This window comes from Herpailurus yagouaroundi, unplaced genomic scaffold, assembly GCF_014898765.1.
Source record: "Herpailurus yagouaroundi ecotype Mexico unplaced genomic scaffold, PumYag 77, whole genome shotgun sequence".
In the NCBI taxonomy this organism is placed as follows: domain Eukaryota; kingdom Metazoa; phylum Chordata; class Mammalia; order Carnivora; family Felidae; genus Herpailurus; species Herpailurus yagouaroundi.
Genome location: NW_024412388.1, coordinates 24545885 through 24564031, shown reverse-complemented (window position 1 = coordinate 24564031; position 18147 = coordinate 24545885). Strand labels below are relative to the sequence as shown.

The window sequence follows — 18147 nt, the reverse complement described above, 5'->3', positions numbered from 1 at the left end:
TTACTTTAGTTAAAACTAAATCACTTGTTAGCTGTAATAAAAGGGAAGTCTGAATGAGACTCTCTGGTTCCACGAAGATATTTCAAGGGAAAGAGAGAGAGAAGACCAGGGAAGGTGTAGGTAAGTTTTAGGACACAAGTAAACCTAAAGTGTAAAATATATATCACCATTTTAGAAGCACGTTTTTGGGTTTGCTTTCTCCCCCTGCTTTATTGGGGAGGACTTGCCATTGCTTTTATCAAGTGCTTGCTAGCCATGGATGCCAACTAACTTCTTCGATTGAAGGCCGGAGGATCATGTCTGGTTCCAGGAGCCGCTTGAGCAGGTCCTGGCATTCGGCTGAGATGCCCAGATGAGTGGGGAAGGACACCCCCTTCTGCTGCTGCCACAGCATCTTGGGGATGTCTGTGTCGTCAAAAGGTAGGCTGGCACAGAGCATGACGTACAGGACCACGCCCATACTCCAGACGTCGCCCTTCTTGCTATCGTGAGGAATACCCTGCAGCACCTCGGGGGCGGCGTAGGCTGTGCTGCCGCAGAACGTCTGGCTCAGCTCTCGACGTGACTTGGGCAACACCTTAGCGAAGCCAAAGTCAGTCAGCTTCAGGTTGAAGCCCTGCAACAAGGCGTTCTCACACTTGAGGTCCCGGTGGGCCACACCGCAGCCATGGCAGTAGCGGATGGCCTCAACCATTTGACGGAAGAGGGCCTTGGCCCGGCTCTCGGGAAGTGGCCCCCCGTTCAGCACACAGTCAAAGACGTCCCCGCCTTCAGCCAGTTCCATCACCAGGTAGATTTTCCCGTCAGCAGACTCCAGCATCTCATACACCTGGATGATGTTCTTGTGGTCCAGGGTACGGACAATCTGGAGCTCCCGAGGCAGGAATCTCTGGATAAATTCTGAGGAAACAAGGAGAAAAGAGATGGGATCTCAAGTCCAGGAAGGCATAACCCTTCACTCCTGTCCCCTCCTTCCAGTTTCTCCGCCCAGCATGTCTGGGTCTTGTGCCTTGGTTCCCATTAACAGTCTTAAATGTCTAGCTACTTGGACGTTGCAAAGAATGTTCACTGCTATTATCTTTGTAGTTAATATATTATTCAAAGGAACTACTCCAGGCCATCCTCAAGGACTGTTGTGAGCCGCCTGTGAGACCATGGATATCAAAGTGCTTTGGGAATTTTTAGAAAAAACCACTGAATCTCAGTTATGAGGCCTGATTTGCCATCTCCTCACACCCCTGCCTCCTGACCCACGGTTCTTCCCTTGAGCCCGGTCTTCCTTTTTTCCCATCCCTAACTGCATTGGCAACAGCTCCTGCCCTCCACCAGCCCGGGCCATGGTCTCTCTGCCTGTCTCTGTCCCCCTCCGAGAACAGGGAAGGCTGGCAGGCTGGGCTTCTGGTTCTAAGGACCCTTCACTAACTGCCACTTAAATTTTGGGTTTTGGAGGGTGTGATGTTCCTGGACTCACAGCATCCTTTTGTTCCCTGCTGACCTCCACCAGAGCCACAAACTCTTGGGATTCCTTGGTTGCAGACTAAAGGGGAGGTGGGGATGTTCCTTCCCACTGGTGGAAGTGTCCACCCACCTCAACCAGCCCTCCCTTTCTCCAAAGGGGCCCCAGCTCACCTTCCGGCCCTCCCATCTTGTCTATAATTTTAATTGCCACTTTTGTTTGGTGTTTTTTGGAAAATGCTTCTTTGACTTTTGAGTAGGTCCCTTCCCCAATGGTCTTGCCCAGCTGGTACCCATTGGAGAGCAGAAAGTCCTCCATGCTGTCTAGCGCCTCCTTCCTTCCTATCACCCTCTCAGCTCATGCTGCCTCTGTGAGGCAGCTCTACTCCACCATCGCCCTTGGCCTGCTCCTTTTCCCCCCAAGGACTTCATCCGCAGCCGTCCCCACGCTAGAACATTCTCCGTCTGGACACAGCAGCCACGGGTGGTGGGGAGGGAGAGGACCAGACATTTTAAAACTCTGGCCCAATTGTGATGTAAATGCTGTGTGACCCTTTGGCCAAAATGGGCAGAGCCCTTACCTGTCCTCACCATCACCACTACCAAATCCAGTATGGGCTAAGTCCCTGCTGCGCCCCCGCCCCCCGCGCCAGGCAGGGAGTCGCAGCCCGCCCGGGGGCGCCCCGGGACGTCTGCGCGTCTCCAGGGATGACGGGCTCCTTTTCCTGGACACCGCCTCGTGGCTGCTTGCCGCCGCCTCCTGCGCCCGGATCGGACTGCGGGGAACCTGCCCGACCCAGTGCCGAGGCGCCATGGCAAAGGCCCTCCAGCCCGGGCTCGCTGCGGCGCGGAGTGCCGGGCAGCCCAAGACGGCTGGAGGTTCCCGACGGGAGGAACGGGCTCTGTGAAGTCAGCGCGCCGCGGCCTGGATCACAATGCAGCCCGCCCCCTCGACGCCCGGGCCGTGGCGCGCTGCAGACACCTGCCGGGCTCCGCCTGGACCGGAGCGTCCTCCCGCGGCCAGGGGTCGGGCAGCTGTTTCCAGCCTGGGACCGGCCTCGGCCTCCGGCAGGTGAGCAACGGCCCAGGGGGCGGGCGCCGGCAGGGGGCGCCCGGCGGCCCGGGAGCGGCCTGACCGCCACTGCCCGCGCAGAGCGCCCCGGGGCCTGGACATGAGTGCCCAGGAGCCCTCGCAGGGTCGGAGATTCCCCATTGAGGCCGGAGACTCCCCTGGCCTTGCCGCTGCCCCCGAGTCCCAGGACAGCCCGGAGCCGGTAGCCACGGAGCACAACCCGGTCAGGTGAGACCGGCGTCCTCCCGCGACCCCCTCCGCCGCCCCCACCCTCTCCGCCGCGCGAAGCTCCCGGCGGCCCGAATCCACTTTCCCTCCCCAGGTCCCCGCCCCCGCGTCGGGGCCCCGCAGCCTCGCCAGAACCCCTTCGGCGGGGCCCCGGTGCACTCCCTGGGCGCGTTCCCAGCAGCATCGGCCGGGTCCCGCTTTCCCCAGGCCGCTTCGACGCTGCCCGGGCTGCCACTGCCTGACACTGTTGCACGTGCCCATCGACGTCTACCTGGCCATGGGCGGGAGCCCCCGGGCCCGCGCCACCTGAGGGCGCCTGCGCACGGCGGCTCCCCGGGAGCCAGGCGGGACGAGGCCCGCCGCGGGCCACCACGCTGAGGTCGCGCGCGCGGAGCACGAGACAATGATGCACATTTTAAAATAAAAGAATGATGCACATTTTAATAAAGCACAGCAAAAACTGTTCTTTCCACTCCAGGCTGGCCGTGTATGTCTATCCCGTCGATCGGCCCGCAAATTGCTCTGCCCCATCCAATGGCACCTTCCTTTCGGCTGTCTCCTCCCTTTGACCTAGCCGTAGAGGTCCGCCCTCCCAGTCCGCGCCAAGCCTTTCCCCCATTTCTTACTGGTCCTGACCCCTTCCAGGGCAACCTTACCCCCTGCCGTCGTCCTTCTCATCCCTCTCCTTGGTTCTCCATTGAAATTGGCATAGCTGTGCTGCGTTCTGGGGGTCCCAAGAAGCTCTGGACTGGAGAGGTTGGACAGACAACTTAGAATAAAGAGAATGGCCGCCCACGCTAGGCCCATTTAATTCTCCCAAGATGGAATTAGATTTTGCTACCTGCTGTTCTGTGACCCTGGGCACCTCTGGCTTTGTTGGAGGGATTAGGGGCCTCCTAGGCCATCTAGAGCTTTGATTTCTCCTAGGAGAGGTGGGACCAGAAAAAGATAGGGAAAGAAATCGTTTGAAAGACTTTGATTTCTGGGAGCCTGGGTGGCTCAGTCCGTTGAGCATCGGACTTTGGCTCAGGTCACGATCCCATAGCTTGCAGGTTCTAGACTCACATCAGGCTGTGCTGACAGCTTGGAGCCTGCTTCGGATTCTGTGTCTCCTTCTCTCTCTCTGCCCCTCCCCTGCTTGTGCTCTGTGTGTCTCTCAAAAATAAATAAACATTGAAAAAAGAAGAACTCGGGGCGCCTTGGTGGCGCAGTCCGTTAAGCGTCCGACTTCAGCCAGGTCACGATCTCGCGGTCTGTGAGTTCGAGCCCCGCGTCGGGCTCTGGGCTGATGGCTCAGAGCCTGGAGCCTGCTTCCGATTCTGTGTCTCCCTCTCTCTCTGCCCCTCCCCCGTTCATGCTCTGTCTCTCTCTGTCCCAAAAATAAATAAACGTTGAAAAAAAATTTTTTTAAAAAGAAGAACTCTAGGAACCACAGCAATTTTTTTTTAAAGAAAGACTTTGATTTCTCATTTCTATTTTATAGGTGAGGGAACTGAGCCTTGAGAGACTTTCCCAGGGTTCCCCCAGATGATAGGTGGATAGGCTAGCACACTCCTCAGTATCCTCTGACTTAATACTCTAAAATTTACATCCATGGGGAGGGTGGGGGGAAGAGGGGGTCCATGACCCAAGGCTGCCTGGAAGTGTGACATTGAACTGAACAAGTATTTTCCACTTTCCAATTTTGTTTTAATGAGCCTGGATTATTTTAATATTGGAAAAAATATACATAACCCAAAAGTCAGGTTCAGTCTCCTGCCCCCTGAAATCAAAGTACAAATGACTTAACACCCCTACTCCACATGGGGTGGAAGTCCCAGTCCTCCCTAGAGCACTTCAGAATTCCACAGTCACCCAAAAGGACCACCATTGTCAATCTCCACACAATTTCTCTCCCAGGCAGTCCCAAATGTAGACTTATTACAAGAGAACAGGATGTCAGTGTATTACACACCTGAAACTAAGTACACTGTAGGTTAACTAACTGGAATTTAAATTAAAACTTAAAAAAAATGTAAATACATTATTATTTTTTGAAATTTAATTTATTTTGAGAGAGAGAGAGCACAGATGGAACAGAGAGAGAGTGGGAGAGAGAGAATCCCAAACAGGCTCTGCACCAACCAGCACAGAACCCGATGCGGAGTTCGAACCCATGAACCATGATGAGATCATGACCTGAGCCAAAGTCAGATGCTTAACGGACTGAGCCACCCAGGTGCCCCTAAAAAAGATATACATTAGAAAAAATAATAGTAATAAAGAGGAGAGAATGTTTGCCAAGAAAGGGTCTACTTCGAAGTGAGGACTTTAGACTTGACCATCCACTGCCTGGTCCTTCAAACACCCTAGTTCTTAAAAGCCCTTCCATGCCTCTCTTTCTCTTTCACCCACCAGGAAAATCCTTGGCTTCGGGCCACAGTGCTGGTTTCACTCTCCCCTTTATTCCTCTCCTCCTCCACCCTTAATTCCTAGAGAGCCCCCAGGGCTCTCAATACTCTCTATTAAGTGGAGTAATCCAGCTGTTTCCATCCCCAACAAACTCCAGGCAGGCCCTACTCAGCCTAACAACCCGGGCTGCTGCTCTGCAGAAAAAGGGCCTTCTTCCCTGGAAGCAGTACGCCTCCTCCTTAGGAGGCCACTGTAAGTTTAGAGAGAAAAAAATTATTGGCCTCTGTATCGATAAGGTCTCTCCTTTGCAGGCAACTAAAGTTAACTTATGCCAAAAAGGAATGGATTGTTTCAAGTGGCTGGGGAAGGATATAAGCTTTCCACATACCTAAACTTAAAGGAAGAACTGTAGGAACCAGGATGTTGGCTGGGCCCACTAGGACTGCCCCCTTTTGTTCCTCTCTAATCCCTGATTATCTCCTCTGGGCAGGAAACATGGCTGCTGCTGTTTGGAAATCTGCGATTGGAAGGGAGAGTGCTTTCTCCCAGTCTCAGTTTACCTGACCTTGGGAAGGGCAGTGATTGGCCCTTCTTAAGTCACATGCACACTCCTTTGGCCAGTTACCATTATCAGGGAAATGGGAGATTATAACTGAGGAGCTGGGCCAGCCGTGAGCCTACCCTGGAGTTAGAAGCATGGCCAGGTGACTGAGAGCATCACCAGAAAATAATGGGCAGAGATGGAGAAAAATTCCAGGAGCAGAGAGAGCTTATGCAAAGATCAGGTATACCTGGAGGAAAAGAAGCCTGAAAAGAAGAGACAGAGAGTGGCGGGAGCCAGGGTGACAACTCCGTTCTGTGGCATTGAGGAGCCTTGGACCGTGTGACCAGGAGTCAGGCCACCGGGTTCTAGCTCAGGCCCTGCCCCTCACTCGGCCGATACAAATCTACCAGCCAGGCCTGTGCAGGGCACTGGGGATTCAGAGTGAACTTGAAGGACACAGATACTGGCCCTTTTGGAACTCACATAGCCTAGCAGGTGGAAAGCCTCACTCAGGCAAGTCCCTTCTTCACTGGCTTAAAAAAAAAAAAAAAAAAAAAAAAAAGCGGGTGGGGAGTGCCTGGCTGGCTCAGTCACTCTTGATCTTGGGGTTGTAAGTTCAAGCCCCACGCTGAGTGTAGAGATTATTTAAATAAATAAATAAACTTTAATTTTACCAAAAAGGCACCAACGGATCTCTATGGACTTTGCCAGCCCCAAGACGTTAAATCCTTCCTATTTTCCTTTCTCCCGTCTTCTCGATCCTCCTTTCCTTTAAAAAAGATTTGCTGGGGCGCCTGGGTGGCTCGGGTCACGATCTCACTGTCCGTGGGTTCGAGCCCCGCGTCGGGCTCTGTGCTGACGGCTCAGAGCCTGGAGCCTGTTTCAGATTCTGTGTCTCCCTCTCTCTCTGGCCCTCCCCCGTTCATGCTCTGTCTCTCTCTGTCTCAAAAATAAATAAATGTTAAAAAAATAAAAATAAATAAAAATAAAAAAGATTTGCTGCCAGCCACCCCTCATATATGAGTGATGCAAAGATTTCAAACACATACCTTGCAGATGGGCCAGACCCTGGGGCTTGTTAGCTCCGCTAGGTGGAGGGAACTTCTCTGGCAAAGGCCTGGAGGCAGGAAAGCAGACGGTGAGTTCCAGGAAGTCAGTTCAGTCAGCTTCTAGCAACACGTACCTCTCTGGGCTACATCAGGTGCTAAGATCCAGGCTTGATTCTGACAGATTCCTGGCCCTTGCAGAGTTCAGAATTCAGAGGATCCAGTGATGAGTTAACAGAAGACAAGCTGGATCAAGGAGGCCTTGAATTTGAGCTTTTTTTCTGTAGCTGACAAGGGAGCATGACAGGTTCCATCCTGAGTCACTTCCCTCTCCTATTTCTCTTCTTTTCCATCCTGTTCTGTTTCTTCCTCCCTGACCTCCCCGCCCCGCCCCCCGCCCCGCCGCCTCCAGAAAAGCCACTGGCCTAAATTCTAGTCTTAGAGTTGAGTCTTGGCTCTGCCATTTACTAGCTGTGCAAACTTAGGCTAGTTACTTAGCCTTTCAGAGTCTCCATTTCCAAATCTGTAAAATGGGGTTAATGACACCTGCTGGAAGGTTTCACGCATGTACGGCACCAGGCAGGAACCTCTGGCACAGGTAGCACTTGAGCAAGAGAGGCTGCTGCTGCTGCTGCTGCTGCCCCTACCTCTGGCTCCAAGGGGCAGCAGAGAGCCAAGCCAGTCATGTCCCCAGGGGCTGGGCCATGTCCAGCCTTAGAGAGGACTGGGGAATCCCTTTTCGCTTTCCTCTGCCAACTTCCCAGCAGTTCTGCTCATGAACTTAGGAACTTGGTCGGGGGACATTTCCAGGGGAATCCCCAGGTGGAAAAGGGAGAGCTGCCTCCTTCACCCTCGAGGGTAAAGCCGTCCCTCGACCCCAAAGCAGGACCCCGAGAGATTCCAACTTTATTCTCTGGGCCCAAGGAATAGGGAGGCATCTGGGGAAAGGGGCATGCTCGAATCACTGCTTCCCCTGACTCGCCTCTCAGGCGCCCTATTAGCTAGCCCCTCCCTAAAGGAACCCCTTTTAGAAGGAGGGGGCGAAGTACAGATGGACCCCCAGGTTACCATGGAGATGGCAGGGAAAAGGTTGCTGTATCGTCATGGCAACAATTGACGTCAGTACTACCATTTCCCGTTGCTTGATATGGGGGGGAGGGGGGCAGCCACCCCAACCACAAGCAAATACCCCACAAAGCCTCCTCCCCTTACTGAGCCGATCAACCAGGGGGTCGACAGGCTTAATATAGCACAGAGTTAAAAGCAGTGTCTGATGTCAGTCAAACTTTGGTTCAAATCCTCATTCTGCCTCGTGTTAGCTGTGGGAATTTGAGCAAGTTCCTTAAGCTCTGGAAGTCTCATTGTACAAGGGGGATGAAGGAGTTATGTGCCTCCAAGGGTTACTGTGAGGACTGCATGGGATCACGCAGGTAATGGGCATTCGGTTGGTGCACCCTGACATTAGGGGCTGTTGAGTCTCAGGTACCCATTAATGGATATGGCACTTCAGATATAGAAGCACAGCCCCTAGAGAGCCTAGAGAGGATTTCCGAGGACTGGGCCCCTGCGTCCGAGCATCTCAGCGTTGGGGGGGTCTCAAGGTGGAGCAGAGACAGTGGAATTTCCAGACTCTGAGGAAACCCCAGATGCCACTTTCCTGAAACCCCATCACATCCGGGCTCTGACCCAACTTCCCCTTTCTCCTCCCCTCTGCCTCCTCCAAGGCCTTCTCAGCAGCCTTCTACATCTTGGGCCTCGATCTGGTCTTCGAGAGAAAAGGACGGACGAAGGCACATGGAAAGCACTAGACACGCCTCAGCAATTCACATAACGCTCTTCCCACCTTTCAGCACGCTGTTCCTTCTGCCTGGAATAGCCTCCCTCCCAACCCCACTTACCCTTCAGACATCCACCAATTGTCACTTCTCAAGGAAGCCTCCTCTGACCACCTGTCCTTCCCCTCTCATAGCACCTGCTTATCTGTTCCCTGATGCCTGACGAATGTCTGTTTTCCCCCATCACACTGTGGACTCACTGAGGGCAGGGGCTGTGTCGTATTCATCCTGATATCCCAGGGGCCTAGAATGGCCAGGCTCAGGAGTTTGTAGGATGTCTGCAGATTAGACTAGCTAGTGAATGCTCGGTAAGTCCATAGGGGAGAGGCCCCAGTGCTGTGTGGAGAAGGAACAGAACCAGCTAGGAGACCCAGAATGGTTCCCCCAGTGAATCTCAGATGAGCAGCCGTTACCCAGGCAAGGACATGAAGGTGGGAAATGTCCCCGGCACTGTGATTGGTGCATGCCAAGGGTGAGCTTGGTGCTGAAGACACTGTCCAGAGGGACGTACTCATGTTTTGGAAATACAACGCTGGCCGCTTTGTGGGGAACAGGCCACATAAAGGGATAGAGAGTAGCAACAGGGAGACGAGTCAGGAGGCTGCCGTGTCCTCCCAGGTGAAAGGCAACGGTGTTGGACCAGGCATTCATTAGCAATGGAAATAGAAGCAATGGGATTTTTTAAATGCGAGGGCCCCCGGGTGGCTCAGTCATTAGGCATCTGACTCTTGACTTCAGCTCAGGTCATGATCTCACAGTTTGTGAGTTCGAGCCCATCAGGGTCCGCACTGACAGCCTGCTCAAGATTCTCTCCTTTCTCAAAATAAATACATAAGCTTGAACATAAAATAAAATGTTCTGGAGAGGACAGGATTTCATAGCTGCTTAAATATGAAAGAGAGAAGAGCCTAGAAAAAAACCCCAGATTTTTGGTCCTGGCGACCAAGAAAATGACCAAGCTAAGGAACATAGGAGGGAAGGCAGGTATGGGGCATGTTTCCTGCGAGGTGGGGCACCTGGGGGGAGGGGGAGGGGGAGGGGGAGGGGGAAGGGATGTCCAGGAGACAGGTGTAGGGCAGAGAAGCCAGATCAGAGCTGAAAGAGAGAAGTGAGTCTCTGACATGGGTGGACACCCAAGGCATGGGAACCAATGAGATCCCCTTGGGACCTGATTAGGCAGTAAGCAAAGGATGAGAAATTTGCCACGTGGCAGCAACCAGTAAGACGGCAAGAAAATCAAGAGTGCACAGTGTCCAGAAAAACAAGAACACGAAAGTATTTCAAGTAGGAGGGAGTATTTGTATTGAAGTCAGCCACTGCTAAAGGGTCAAGTCAGATAAAGACTCACGAGCATCCCTCGAATTTAGCAACAAGAAGGTCAGTGGTGACCTTGACGAGCAGCGAGCGTTCCTGGGGAATGGTGGGGGAGGAAGCCAGATTGCAGGGGCTGAGTGAGGAAGTGGAAACAGCGTGTGTACACAACTCTTTCAAGAATGTTGGCTGTGGAGGGTAGCTGGAGAAGGACATGGGGTTGAAGGAGGGCTTTCTTCTTTTTCAAAGATAGGAAAGACTAGAGCCTGTTTGTTTGCTGCTGGGAAGGAGCCATCAGGGAGGGAGAGGTTGGAGATGGAGAAAAGAGGAAGGGATAAAGGCAGGGAAGATTCCCTAAGGGAGGAAAAATCCCCAAATATGGCTGCACAGTTGGGGGGCAAGTCAGGGCCTGTACTGGGCCCTGGGGGCTCGGAACAGCTGCCCACTCTCCCCAGCAGCCAGTGTGAGTCACTGGGGGGGAAATAGCCCAAACTGGCAGTGTGGGAAAGGGAGCTGGGCCAGCACGTTCCTCAGGATCCCCAGGGGGTCGGGGAGCAGGGCCCAGCCTGGGCTCTGAGCCCTGAGCTCTGAGCCCTGAACCCCATGCTCTGACCAGAACAAGGGCACAGAGGAGCTGCCTCACCCTTTGGAGGGGCAGGCAGAGTAGTATGAGGCCTAGGTTTTTCTTTTGGCTTTTTTTCTGCCACTCTCTGAACCTCAGTTTCCCCTCCCAAAAGAGTGTGTTAGACCAGATCGAGAGCTTTTAACTTTTGGGGGGGAGGCGGGGGGGGGGGGGGAGATGCTGTCACAGATCCTTTCTAAATTCTTCCCAGAAATATATGTGTATTTGGAACTTTGAGACAGTTTAGGGGGTCCTGGATCCCCAGAAGTCCATTCATAGAATGTCTCCAGATAAGAACCCTGAACTAGTGTTGGTTGAGGAGCCTTCTGCCTCTGACATTTGAAAGTGCCCTGGAGCAAGGGAAAAGGCTGTCATAAGGGTCATGGGAGGCAGAGGTAGAGGACTCAAGCCTGGGAGCAGGGCCACGTTTTGAGGTGCGGGTTCTGCCTGAGCATGCCATCAGGGGTCTGCCTGGGTGGCATGGGCACAGTTTAACTGGCAGCTGACCTTACTGCCATCCGCCCCCTCTTGCTGCCTCTGCCCTTCTGTCCTCCGTCCTGGGGGGGGAGGGGGTGGGGAGGAGCGTCTCGGGAGATCCTGGGTATCTGGTGCCTGGCCCCCTCCCACCAAAGCAGCTGGTGAAGTCAGACCATAGACCAGACCCCACCCGCCCGAGGGGGCTGGTGCTGCCCCCACCCTGCTCTGCCAGCTGACGCCTCCTGCTAAAAACAGCCGCCCCGGGGGGACTATGGGCTTTCAGGCCTCCCCCTCCACCCCCGGCAGGTATTTAAGAGGCCGAAGCAGGGCCAGGCGGGCTGGACGCCATGCTATTCACCGAGACTGCCCACTTCGTAGTGAATTTTCTTCTGTCCCGGTGAGGGGGCCCCGGGGAGGGCGCTGGCGGGATAAAGGGGTCTGGTCCCGCAGCTGGGGGAGGAGGCGTCCAGGCCTGAGTGCCCCGATGCAACCCCTCCAATGTCCCTCCCCGTCCCTCTAAAGTGTCGACCAAGAGTGACTCTGACCCCCGCCCCGCCGCGTCTGATCCGAGGTGGCTCCCTTCTCCTCGCCCGTCGTGCTCTGGGGTGACTGCCGCCCCGTTTTCCCCCCGCAGACGGCCCCGGGCCACGCCCCCGCACCGCCTGGACCAGGAGTTGTGTTTCTGGGGCTGCCGGGGCCCGGCCTTGCCGGCGCCTGCCTCCCGCCGCAGCCTGGGCGACTACTGGCTGAGCCCGCAGCGTCGCCGCCCGCCGGGCGCCGCCTGGCGCTGGCCAGCGCGGAACCTGCTGCTGCTGCCGGGGGCCACCGGCCTGGCAGACGTACCCTCGGCGCGCTGGCCCAGCTGCTACAGCGCGCGCCCGCGCCTCACGTGAGCGCGCGGGGCGGGGCCGAGGCCCTGGAGGGGTGGGGCGGGGGCGGGGGGCGGGTGGGAGGTGGGGCCTGAGCGAAGGAGCGGATCCCAGAGCCCAGGGCCTGTCAGGGGTTGGATAGGCTGGGCTTGACGGTGCCTGGGAGCGGGAGGAGGGGGCGGCACTGAGTCGGAAGGGCGGGGCCTGAGGCTGCTGAGAGCCGAGGGAAGGGGCGGGGCTATGCGGATGGGTGTAGACCCGGAGGGAGGCGGAGCCTTGCCCCTATCCTGTCTGTCCAATTTTCCCTCCCTCCAGATGGAAGCACCGATGGCAGAATATTAACTATCAATTTCTGGGCAAGAGGAAGAGACATCTAGTTCCCCTGCGCCCGTGAGAGCCGGTGAGGGGCGGGGCCAAGAGAGGGCGCGGCCGATAGGGGCGGGACCCCTGGGGAAAGCGGTTCCAGAGGCGGGGCCTAGCGGTGAGGTGGGGGAAGAGCAAGGTGTGAGCACCTAGTGGGTCCCCATCAGCCGCTCCCTCTCAGGCTCCAGGACCCGGAGGGGTTGAGCCACGATGCGAAGGGCCCCTAGGGCGGCTGTGGGACTCTGCGGGGTTACCCATCCGTTCCTTTCTCTACCACAAACAGTTTTTTTAAAAGATTGACGGATCTGGGGCCCCTGGCTGGCTCAGTCACTGGAGCGTGTGACTCTTGATCTCTGGGTTCCAGCCCCACACTGGGTATAGAGGTTACTTAAATATATATATATATACATATATATATGTATATATATATATTTTTTTTACATAAAAACATTTATGTTAAAAAAAAAAAATATATATATATATATATATATATATATATATATATACAGAATCTAAAAGGTTGATGGATTTGACTATTAAAATTTCTGTTCATCAAAAGGCACCTAAAAATGTAAAATAGGCAGGGGCGCCTGCGTGGCTCTGTCGGTTGCGCGTGGGTCTCTTGATTTCTGCTCCAGTCATGATCTCTATGTTCAGTGAGATCGAACCCTGTGTCCGTCTCTGCACTGACAGCGTGGAGCCAGTTGGAGTTTCTCTCTCTCCCTCTCTCTCTCTCTCTGCCCTTCACCTGCTCACTTGCTCTCTCTCTCTCTCAAAATAAATAAACTTAATTTTTTTTAATGTTTATTTGTTTTTGAGAGAGAGGGAGCATGAGTAAGGGAGGGACAGAGAGAGAGGCGGCACAGAGGATCCGAAGCAGGCTCTGTGCTGACTGCAGCTAGCCCGATGTGGGGCTCGAACTCAGAACAGCGGGTTTATGACCTGAGCCGGAGTCGGAGTCGGGCACTTAACCAACTGAGCCACCCAGGCACCGCTCAAAATAAATTAATTTTAAAAAGGGCAAAATACACCGAGGGGCACCTGACTGGCTCAGTCAGCAGAGTATGCAACTCTTGATCTCAAGCTCATGAATTGGAGTCCCACGTTAGGCATAGAGACTACTTGAAAACAATAGTAATAATAATAAAGGTAAAACAGCATTCCAAACAAGTCTCCTGCCTAGCAACCTAAGAGAAAGGAAAGCTCTGGTTGCCTTGAAGGCACCATCCTGGCAGTCATCCTATGATGCGCATCTCTGAATATCTGTGTCCACCGCTGAGCGTGGTTCCGTTTCTCTGGGTACCCATCTCTGATCTCTATGTCCATTCATTTATTCAACAAATACTTATCAAGGGCCTATTTTAGTTTGTGCCAGGTTTATATTCCGAGTCATCGGGTAAAAGGAACTACTGAAGTCCCTGCCCTCATGGGGCTTACATTCTGGCTAGAGAGACCGACAATAAAAAGAAGTCAGAGATAAACAGTGTGCTGTGCTTGAGAAGAACAAGCTGGGCCAGCTGTTTTATATGGAACGAGCAGGGACTTTGTCTTATCAAGAACAGTGCCTGACTCATAATTGGGGCTCAGTAAATGGTTTTTTGTTTTTATTTTTGTTTTGTTTGTTTTTTGGGGTCTCGGTAAATGTTGAATGACTGCATGGGTTGGTCTGAGAAGGAAATTCTCCATCAAGGTGTGAAGGATGAGGGTCAGCCACTCCAGACCCTGGGAAGAGTGTTCTGAGCAGAGGGAACAGCCTACATTCAGTGGGTGGCCCCTTGCCTCTGGCTGTCTGCCCTGGAGTCTCCGTTTCCTGTGTCTCTGTTTGTCTTTGCTGTCTCCGTGATCTTGGGAATCGAAGGGCAGGTTTATTTATTTTTTTTTTCAACGTTTATTTATTTTTGGGACAGAGAGAGACAGAGCATGAACGGGCGAGGGGCAGAGAGAGAGGGAGACACAGAATCGGAAACAGGCTCCAGGCTCTGAGCCATCAACCCAGAGCCCGACGCGGGGCTCGAACTCACGGACCGCGAGATCGTGACCTGGCTGAAGTCGGACGCTTAACCGACTGCGCCACCCAGGCGCCCCGAAGGGCAGGTTTAAACAGCGGCCCTCCAGGGTCTCTGGAAGTGAGGTCACTGCCGATCTGATTCACCCCCTGGACTCTGACCTAACTAGCCTGGCCTGGCCATTCCTCCTGGAAGCAGGCCCTCCCCGTGGCCTCCTGAGTCCCACAACCTCTGGCTCCTTCCCAGAGTAGCATCTTTAACCCGGCAGGAAGTCTCTCATGCTATCTAACCACAGTCCTGCCGAGGGAGCCCCAGCCCTTCCTCTCATTCTGCCTTGCAGGCAGAGGAGTCCTGCCTGGACAGAGAACCCAGTAAAGACCTAACACAGTGGGAATAATACCCTCCTGCAGCCCCAGGGAGGCGAACCTCAGAGGGGCCGAGTGATAACTCATCTCAGAAGCCTCTGCCACAGCCATTTTTCTCACTGAGTCCTTCAACACCCCGTTTTACAGACGGAAATTCCGGCAGGCCCAGAGAGGAAAACGGGGCAGAACTGGGACCAGAACCCAGATCTCTTGTCAAAATAGTAATAATCGTAACAACAAATCCATATTGCTCATTTACTCTCTGCCAGGTACTATGCTGACGCTTGGCGTGAGTTTTCTTTTTTAAGACTTTTCACAAACCTACAAGGCGGATACCATTATTATTTCCATTATCCTCAGAGGAGGAGACTGAGGCTCAGAGCCGTCACGTGACTTGCCCAAGGACACCCAGAGAGTTGGTGGCAGAGCTGCGTGTGACACCAGGCAGTGTGGAGTGGCCAGGTACACACCCTGCGCCCCGGGGCTCCAGAGGAGTGTCACGGATGTCTGTTTTCCAGGGATCTGGGGAGACAGGCTTCAGGTTCATCACATGATTGTCCCAAGGCTGACTGGTGCCGAGCCACGATGAGCAGGAAGATGTCCTGGGAACAATGCACAGTCCCATGTCCCTCTCTCTGCGTGAAGATTCTCTATGTTTGCCTTCTCCCCTGGGATCTCCATGTTTCTGCCCCTCACTGCCCAAATAAAGCAGTTTTCACCTCTCTCTGGCTCTCTCTACTTTGGGCATGATCATTTCAGTTCTCCCCACCCACACACACTGAATTAGACTGAACCCACAGGGTTGGGCGGTCACTCCTGACCCTTCCCCTGCCCCCAGATCCCCCCGAGCCCCCTCCGTGGCACAGACTAGATGAACCAGTCCTGGCTCCTGCTGTCCAGACTCTCACAGTGCCATAGCTAGAGAAAGACAGACACATACGCCAGCTCAGTAAAGTGCTGCAGGAGGGTGACATTAGTTTGTCTGGGGCACAGTGAGTCCTCCGATGGATCGGGAAAGACTTCAGGATGGCTTCCTCGAGCTAAATCTTAACAGGTAGGCAGGCACTGGGTAGGCACACACAGGGAACAGCACTCCAGGCAGGGTGGGCAGCACGGAGGAAGTTTCCTTCATATACAGGCTGAAATGGTCATCCTGCTGAGGGAACTGTGAGACTGGCAGCCGGTGGGCTCAGCCTAAAATGAGGCTAACTGGGCCTGGAGCTTCAAAGACCTTGAACGCCAAGACAAGGGGTTGGACATTCTCCAGGAGGAGGTTGAGAGCCAAGGACAGGTTTAAAGCAAAGGAGGGACACGGTCACCTCATGGCATCTCCAGGTCTAGACCCCCCCCTCCCTGATTCTCAGGGTCCATGCTGGTGAATGAGTAGTCTCTGACCCTCAACTAGGTCCAAGGCCTCAGGGCACCTGTCCCTGTGCTCCCCCTCACACACTCTCCCGGCTCCTACCTGAGACTGAGGTCAAGAGTGGATCCTGCCCGGCCTCAGAGGGTGCTGATGGCTGGAGGAGGGAGTCTTTGGGCTGCTATCCTAACTCACCCACTCATGGTCAACACCAGCTCCCTTCCCAACCCCATGAGACCCACATGTGGTCCATCCCATGCCCTTGGTGGGGGCCTCAGTCATGTAAACAGGTAACTACAGGGCAGCCCCACTCTAGCTCCCCAAAGGAGCAGGCTCCTAGAACCATCTCCCTTCCTCCTCCAGCCCCTCTCCCTCCACATGGGACCCAGTCCCGGTCTCTAGTGCTCTCTGCTCCCTGATTGTCTCTGGATATTGTCTTCTCCTCCTGCCCTCTGGCCTCACCTAGTTCCGGCCACTATCACTTTCATCTGGATCAGTCTCTTCCTGGTTTTCTCACCAACAACTCTATCCCATCTACACTACCAGAGTCTGTTTTCCTGTTTTGTATGGTCCTTGTGGGTCATCCAGGTTGATCTCCAGGGGTAGCTGGAGTTCTGGAGAGATCTAGGCTAGAGACAGAGATTTCGGTCATAAGCATATAGACTTTCTCTCTCTCTCTCTTTCTCCCCCCCCCCCCCCACCCACACACACACACACACACACACACACATATTTCTGTCTAGACCCATGGATCCTAATGACATCCCAAAGTCACCTCACCTCAACCTGTCCCAAACTGACCTCTCTGTTCCCAAGCGTACCCACTGCTCCTCCTCTAAGCTTCCATGGACCGCTTGGCACCTCCTTCCCCTCATGTGTCCAAGCTGGACCTTCAGGGCCATGTTCCATCCTTCCTCCTCAGGGGCTCACTCTCTCAATTCTTAGTCCTTTCCTAAGTCCCGGCCCTTTTGCCCCCTGAACGCCACCCATACCTCTCTCCCTCTATCTTCCTCCACCCTCTAGCAGCATTTGACATGGTGGGTCACTCACTGCTTTTGGAAACCATTGTTTCCCTCAGCATTCAGGACACCCCTGCTCCTGGACCTCTTCCTTTCTCACTGACCATCAGCTGAATGTCCCTGCCAGCTCCCCTCCCAGAGTCTAAATGTTGGTGAGTCTCTGGAGTTGTCTTCTTGAGCCACTCCTCTCTGGTGAATCGTGTGCCTTCAAATTTGGGACACCCCCAAATTCTTAAGTGTAGGCTCATGGACCCATTAACTGCTAGCCTGATGTCTCCATGGGGACTCTAATGGGCATCTCAAACATTAGCTCCAAGGCTACACTCGTAAGCCCCAGCACTGAGAACGGGCCCAGCTCTGGAAATGCTGGCGTTGGCTGACACTGCCCAGGCCCCCACTGGCTCTTGCCTGGGTGACTGCAACCACCCAGTGCGTTCCTGCTGCACGGCAGGGAGGACCATCCAAGCAGAGCGACTGCCTGTGTAAAGGCAGGAAGGAGAGCAGGGTTATGGCTCGGAGGAAAGTCCAGAGTGCACCATGGGCATCAGATAGCGAAGACCTTACGTATAAGGTGTAGACATCCCGAGGGCAGTAGGAAGCCACAGAAAGGGTTTAAAGCCAAAGGGACATACTTGATTTGACATTTCTTTCAGTCCTTCGTGCCTTCCTTCACACATCTACTCCATCAACCAATAAATATTTACTGAGCAGCCTCTATTGGAAAGTGACCCGGAGACAGAAGAGAACAGCCAGAGAGGCTGGACTTGGGACAGAGACACAAACAAGGAGCTGATGAAATGCTGTAGGCCCAGGCACAGGTGAGAAGGACCACAGCTGTGGGGGTGGAGGAGAGCGGATGATGAGCCTGAGGTGGGAGGCTGGGTTTCTGGCTTGGGCAACAGAGTAGGGGGACCCTCGGCCCACAGGGGCTCTATTCCATAGGGTATGTGGTGGGGAGAGCCCTCTCTTCCTCCTGCAGAACGTGGAAGTCCTCAGGAGTGGTTTGATCTGGGTTTCTGGGCTTTAAGAGAAGAGTAAAAATTCAGGAAGTAGAGAAGTGGAGAGAGGCATTCTAGGCTGAGGGAACAGCATGTTCAAAGGCCCTGAGGGGAGAGAAGCTTGATACTCTGAGGAGCTGAAAAGCCAGTAGAGTTGAAGTTCAGTGAGCCAGAGAAAAAGTCCGG

General features: G+C 54.1%; 2 protein-coding genes across 2 annotated transcripts; one reads left to right on the top strand and one right to left on the bottom strand.

The window, feature by feature from the left end:
• Positions 1–178: 178 nt before the first annotated feature.
• On the bottom strand, positions 179–1774 carry TSSK3 (testis specific serine kinase 3). Its single transcript, XM_040467995.1, has 2 exons — positions 1630–1774; positions 179–900 (listed from the first exon to the last, which is right to left on the bottom strand). Exons 1-2 carry the CDS (start codon positions 1772–1774, stop codon positions 239–241), a joined length of 807 nt encoding a protein of 268 aa, XP_040323929.1. The 3' UTR covers positions 179–238.
• Positions 1759–3227, top strand: FAM229A (family with sequence similarity 229 member A). Its single transcript, XM_040468002.1, has 3 exons — positions 1759–2527; positions 2609–2755; positions 2963–3227. The coding sequence occupies exons 1-3, from the start codon at positions 2391–2393 to the stop codon at positions 3063–3065; spliced, it is 387 nt and encodes a 128-aa protein (XP_040323936.1). The 5' UTR covers positions 1759–2390; the 3' UTR covers positions 3066–3227.
• Positions 3228–18147: the final 14920 nt, after the last annotated feature.

What these genes read in the sequence shown, in the direction of transcription:
- TSSK3 (XM_040467995.1), bottom strand. Translation starts at nt 1,774, where the DNA reads ATGGAGGACTTTCTGCTCTCCAATGGGTACCAGCTGGGCAAGACCATT. An exon ending in CAAGATGGGAGGGCCGGAAG is followed by an intron (nt 901 to 1,629) that starts GTGAGCTGGGGC and finishes TTGTTTCCTCAG; the next exon opens with AATTTATCCAGAGATTCCTG.
- FAM229A (XM_040468002.1), top strand. Translation starts at nt 2,391, where the DNA reads ATGCAGCCCGCCCCCTCGACGCCCGGGCCGTGGCGCGCTGCAGACACC. An exon ending in CCGGCCTCGGCCTCCGGCAG is followed by an intron (nt 2,528 to 2,608) that starts GTGAGCAACGGC and finishes CTGCCCGCGCAG; the next exon opens with AGCGCCCCGGGGCCTGGACA. An exon ending in ACGGAGCACAACCCGGTCAG is followed by an intron (nt 2,756 to 2,962) that starts GTGAGACCGGCG and finishes CGCTTTCCCCAG; the next exon opens with GCCGCTTCGACGCTGCCCGG.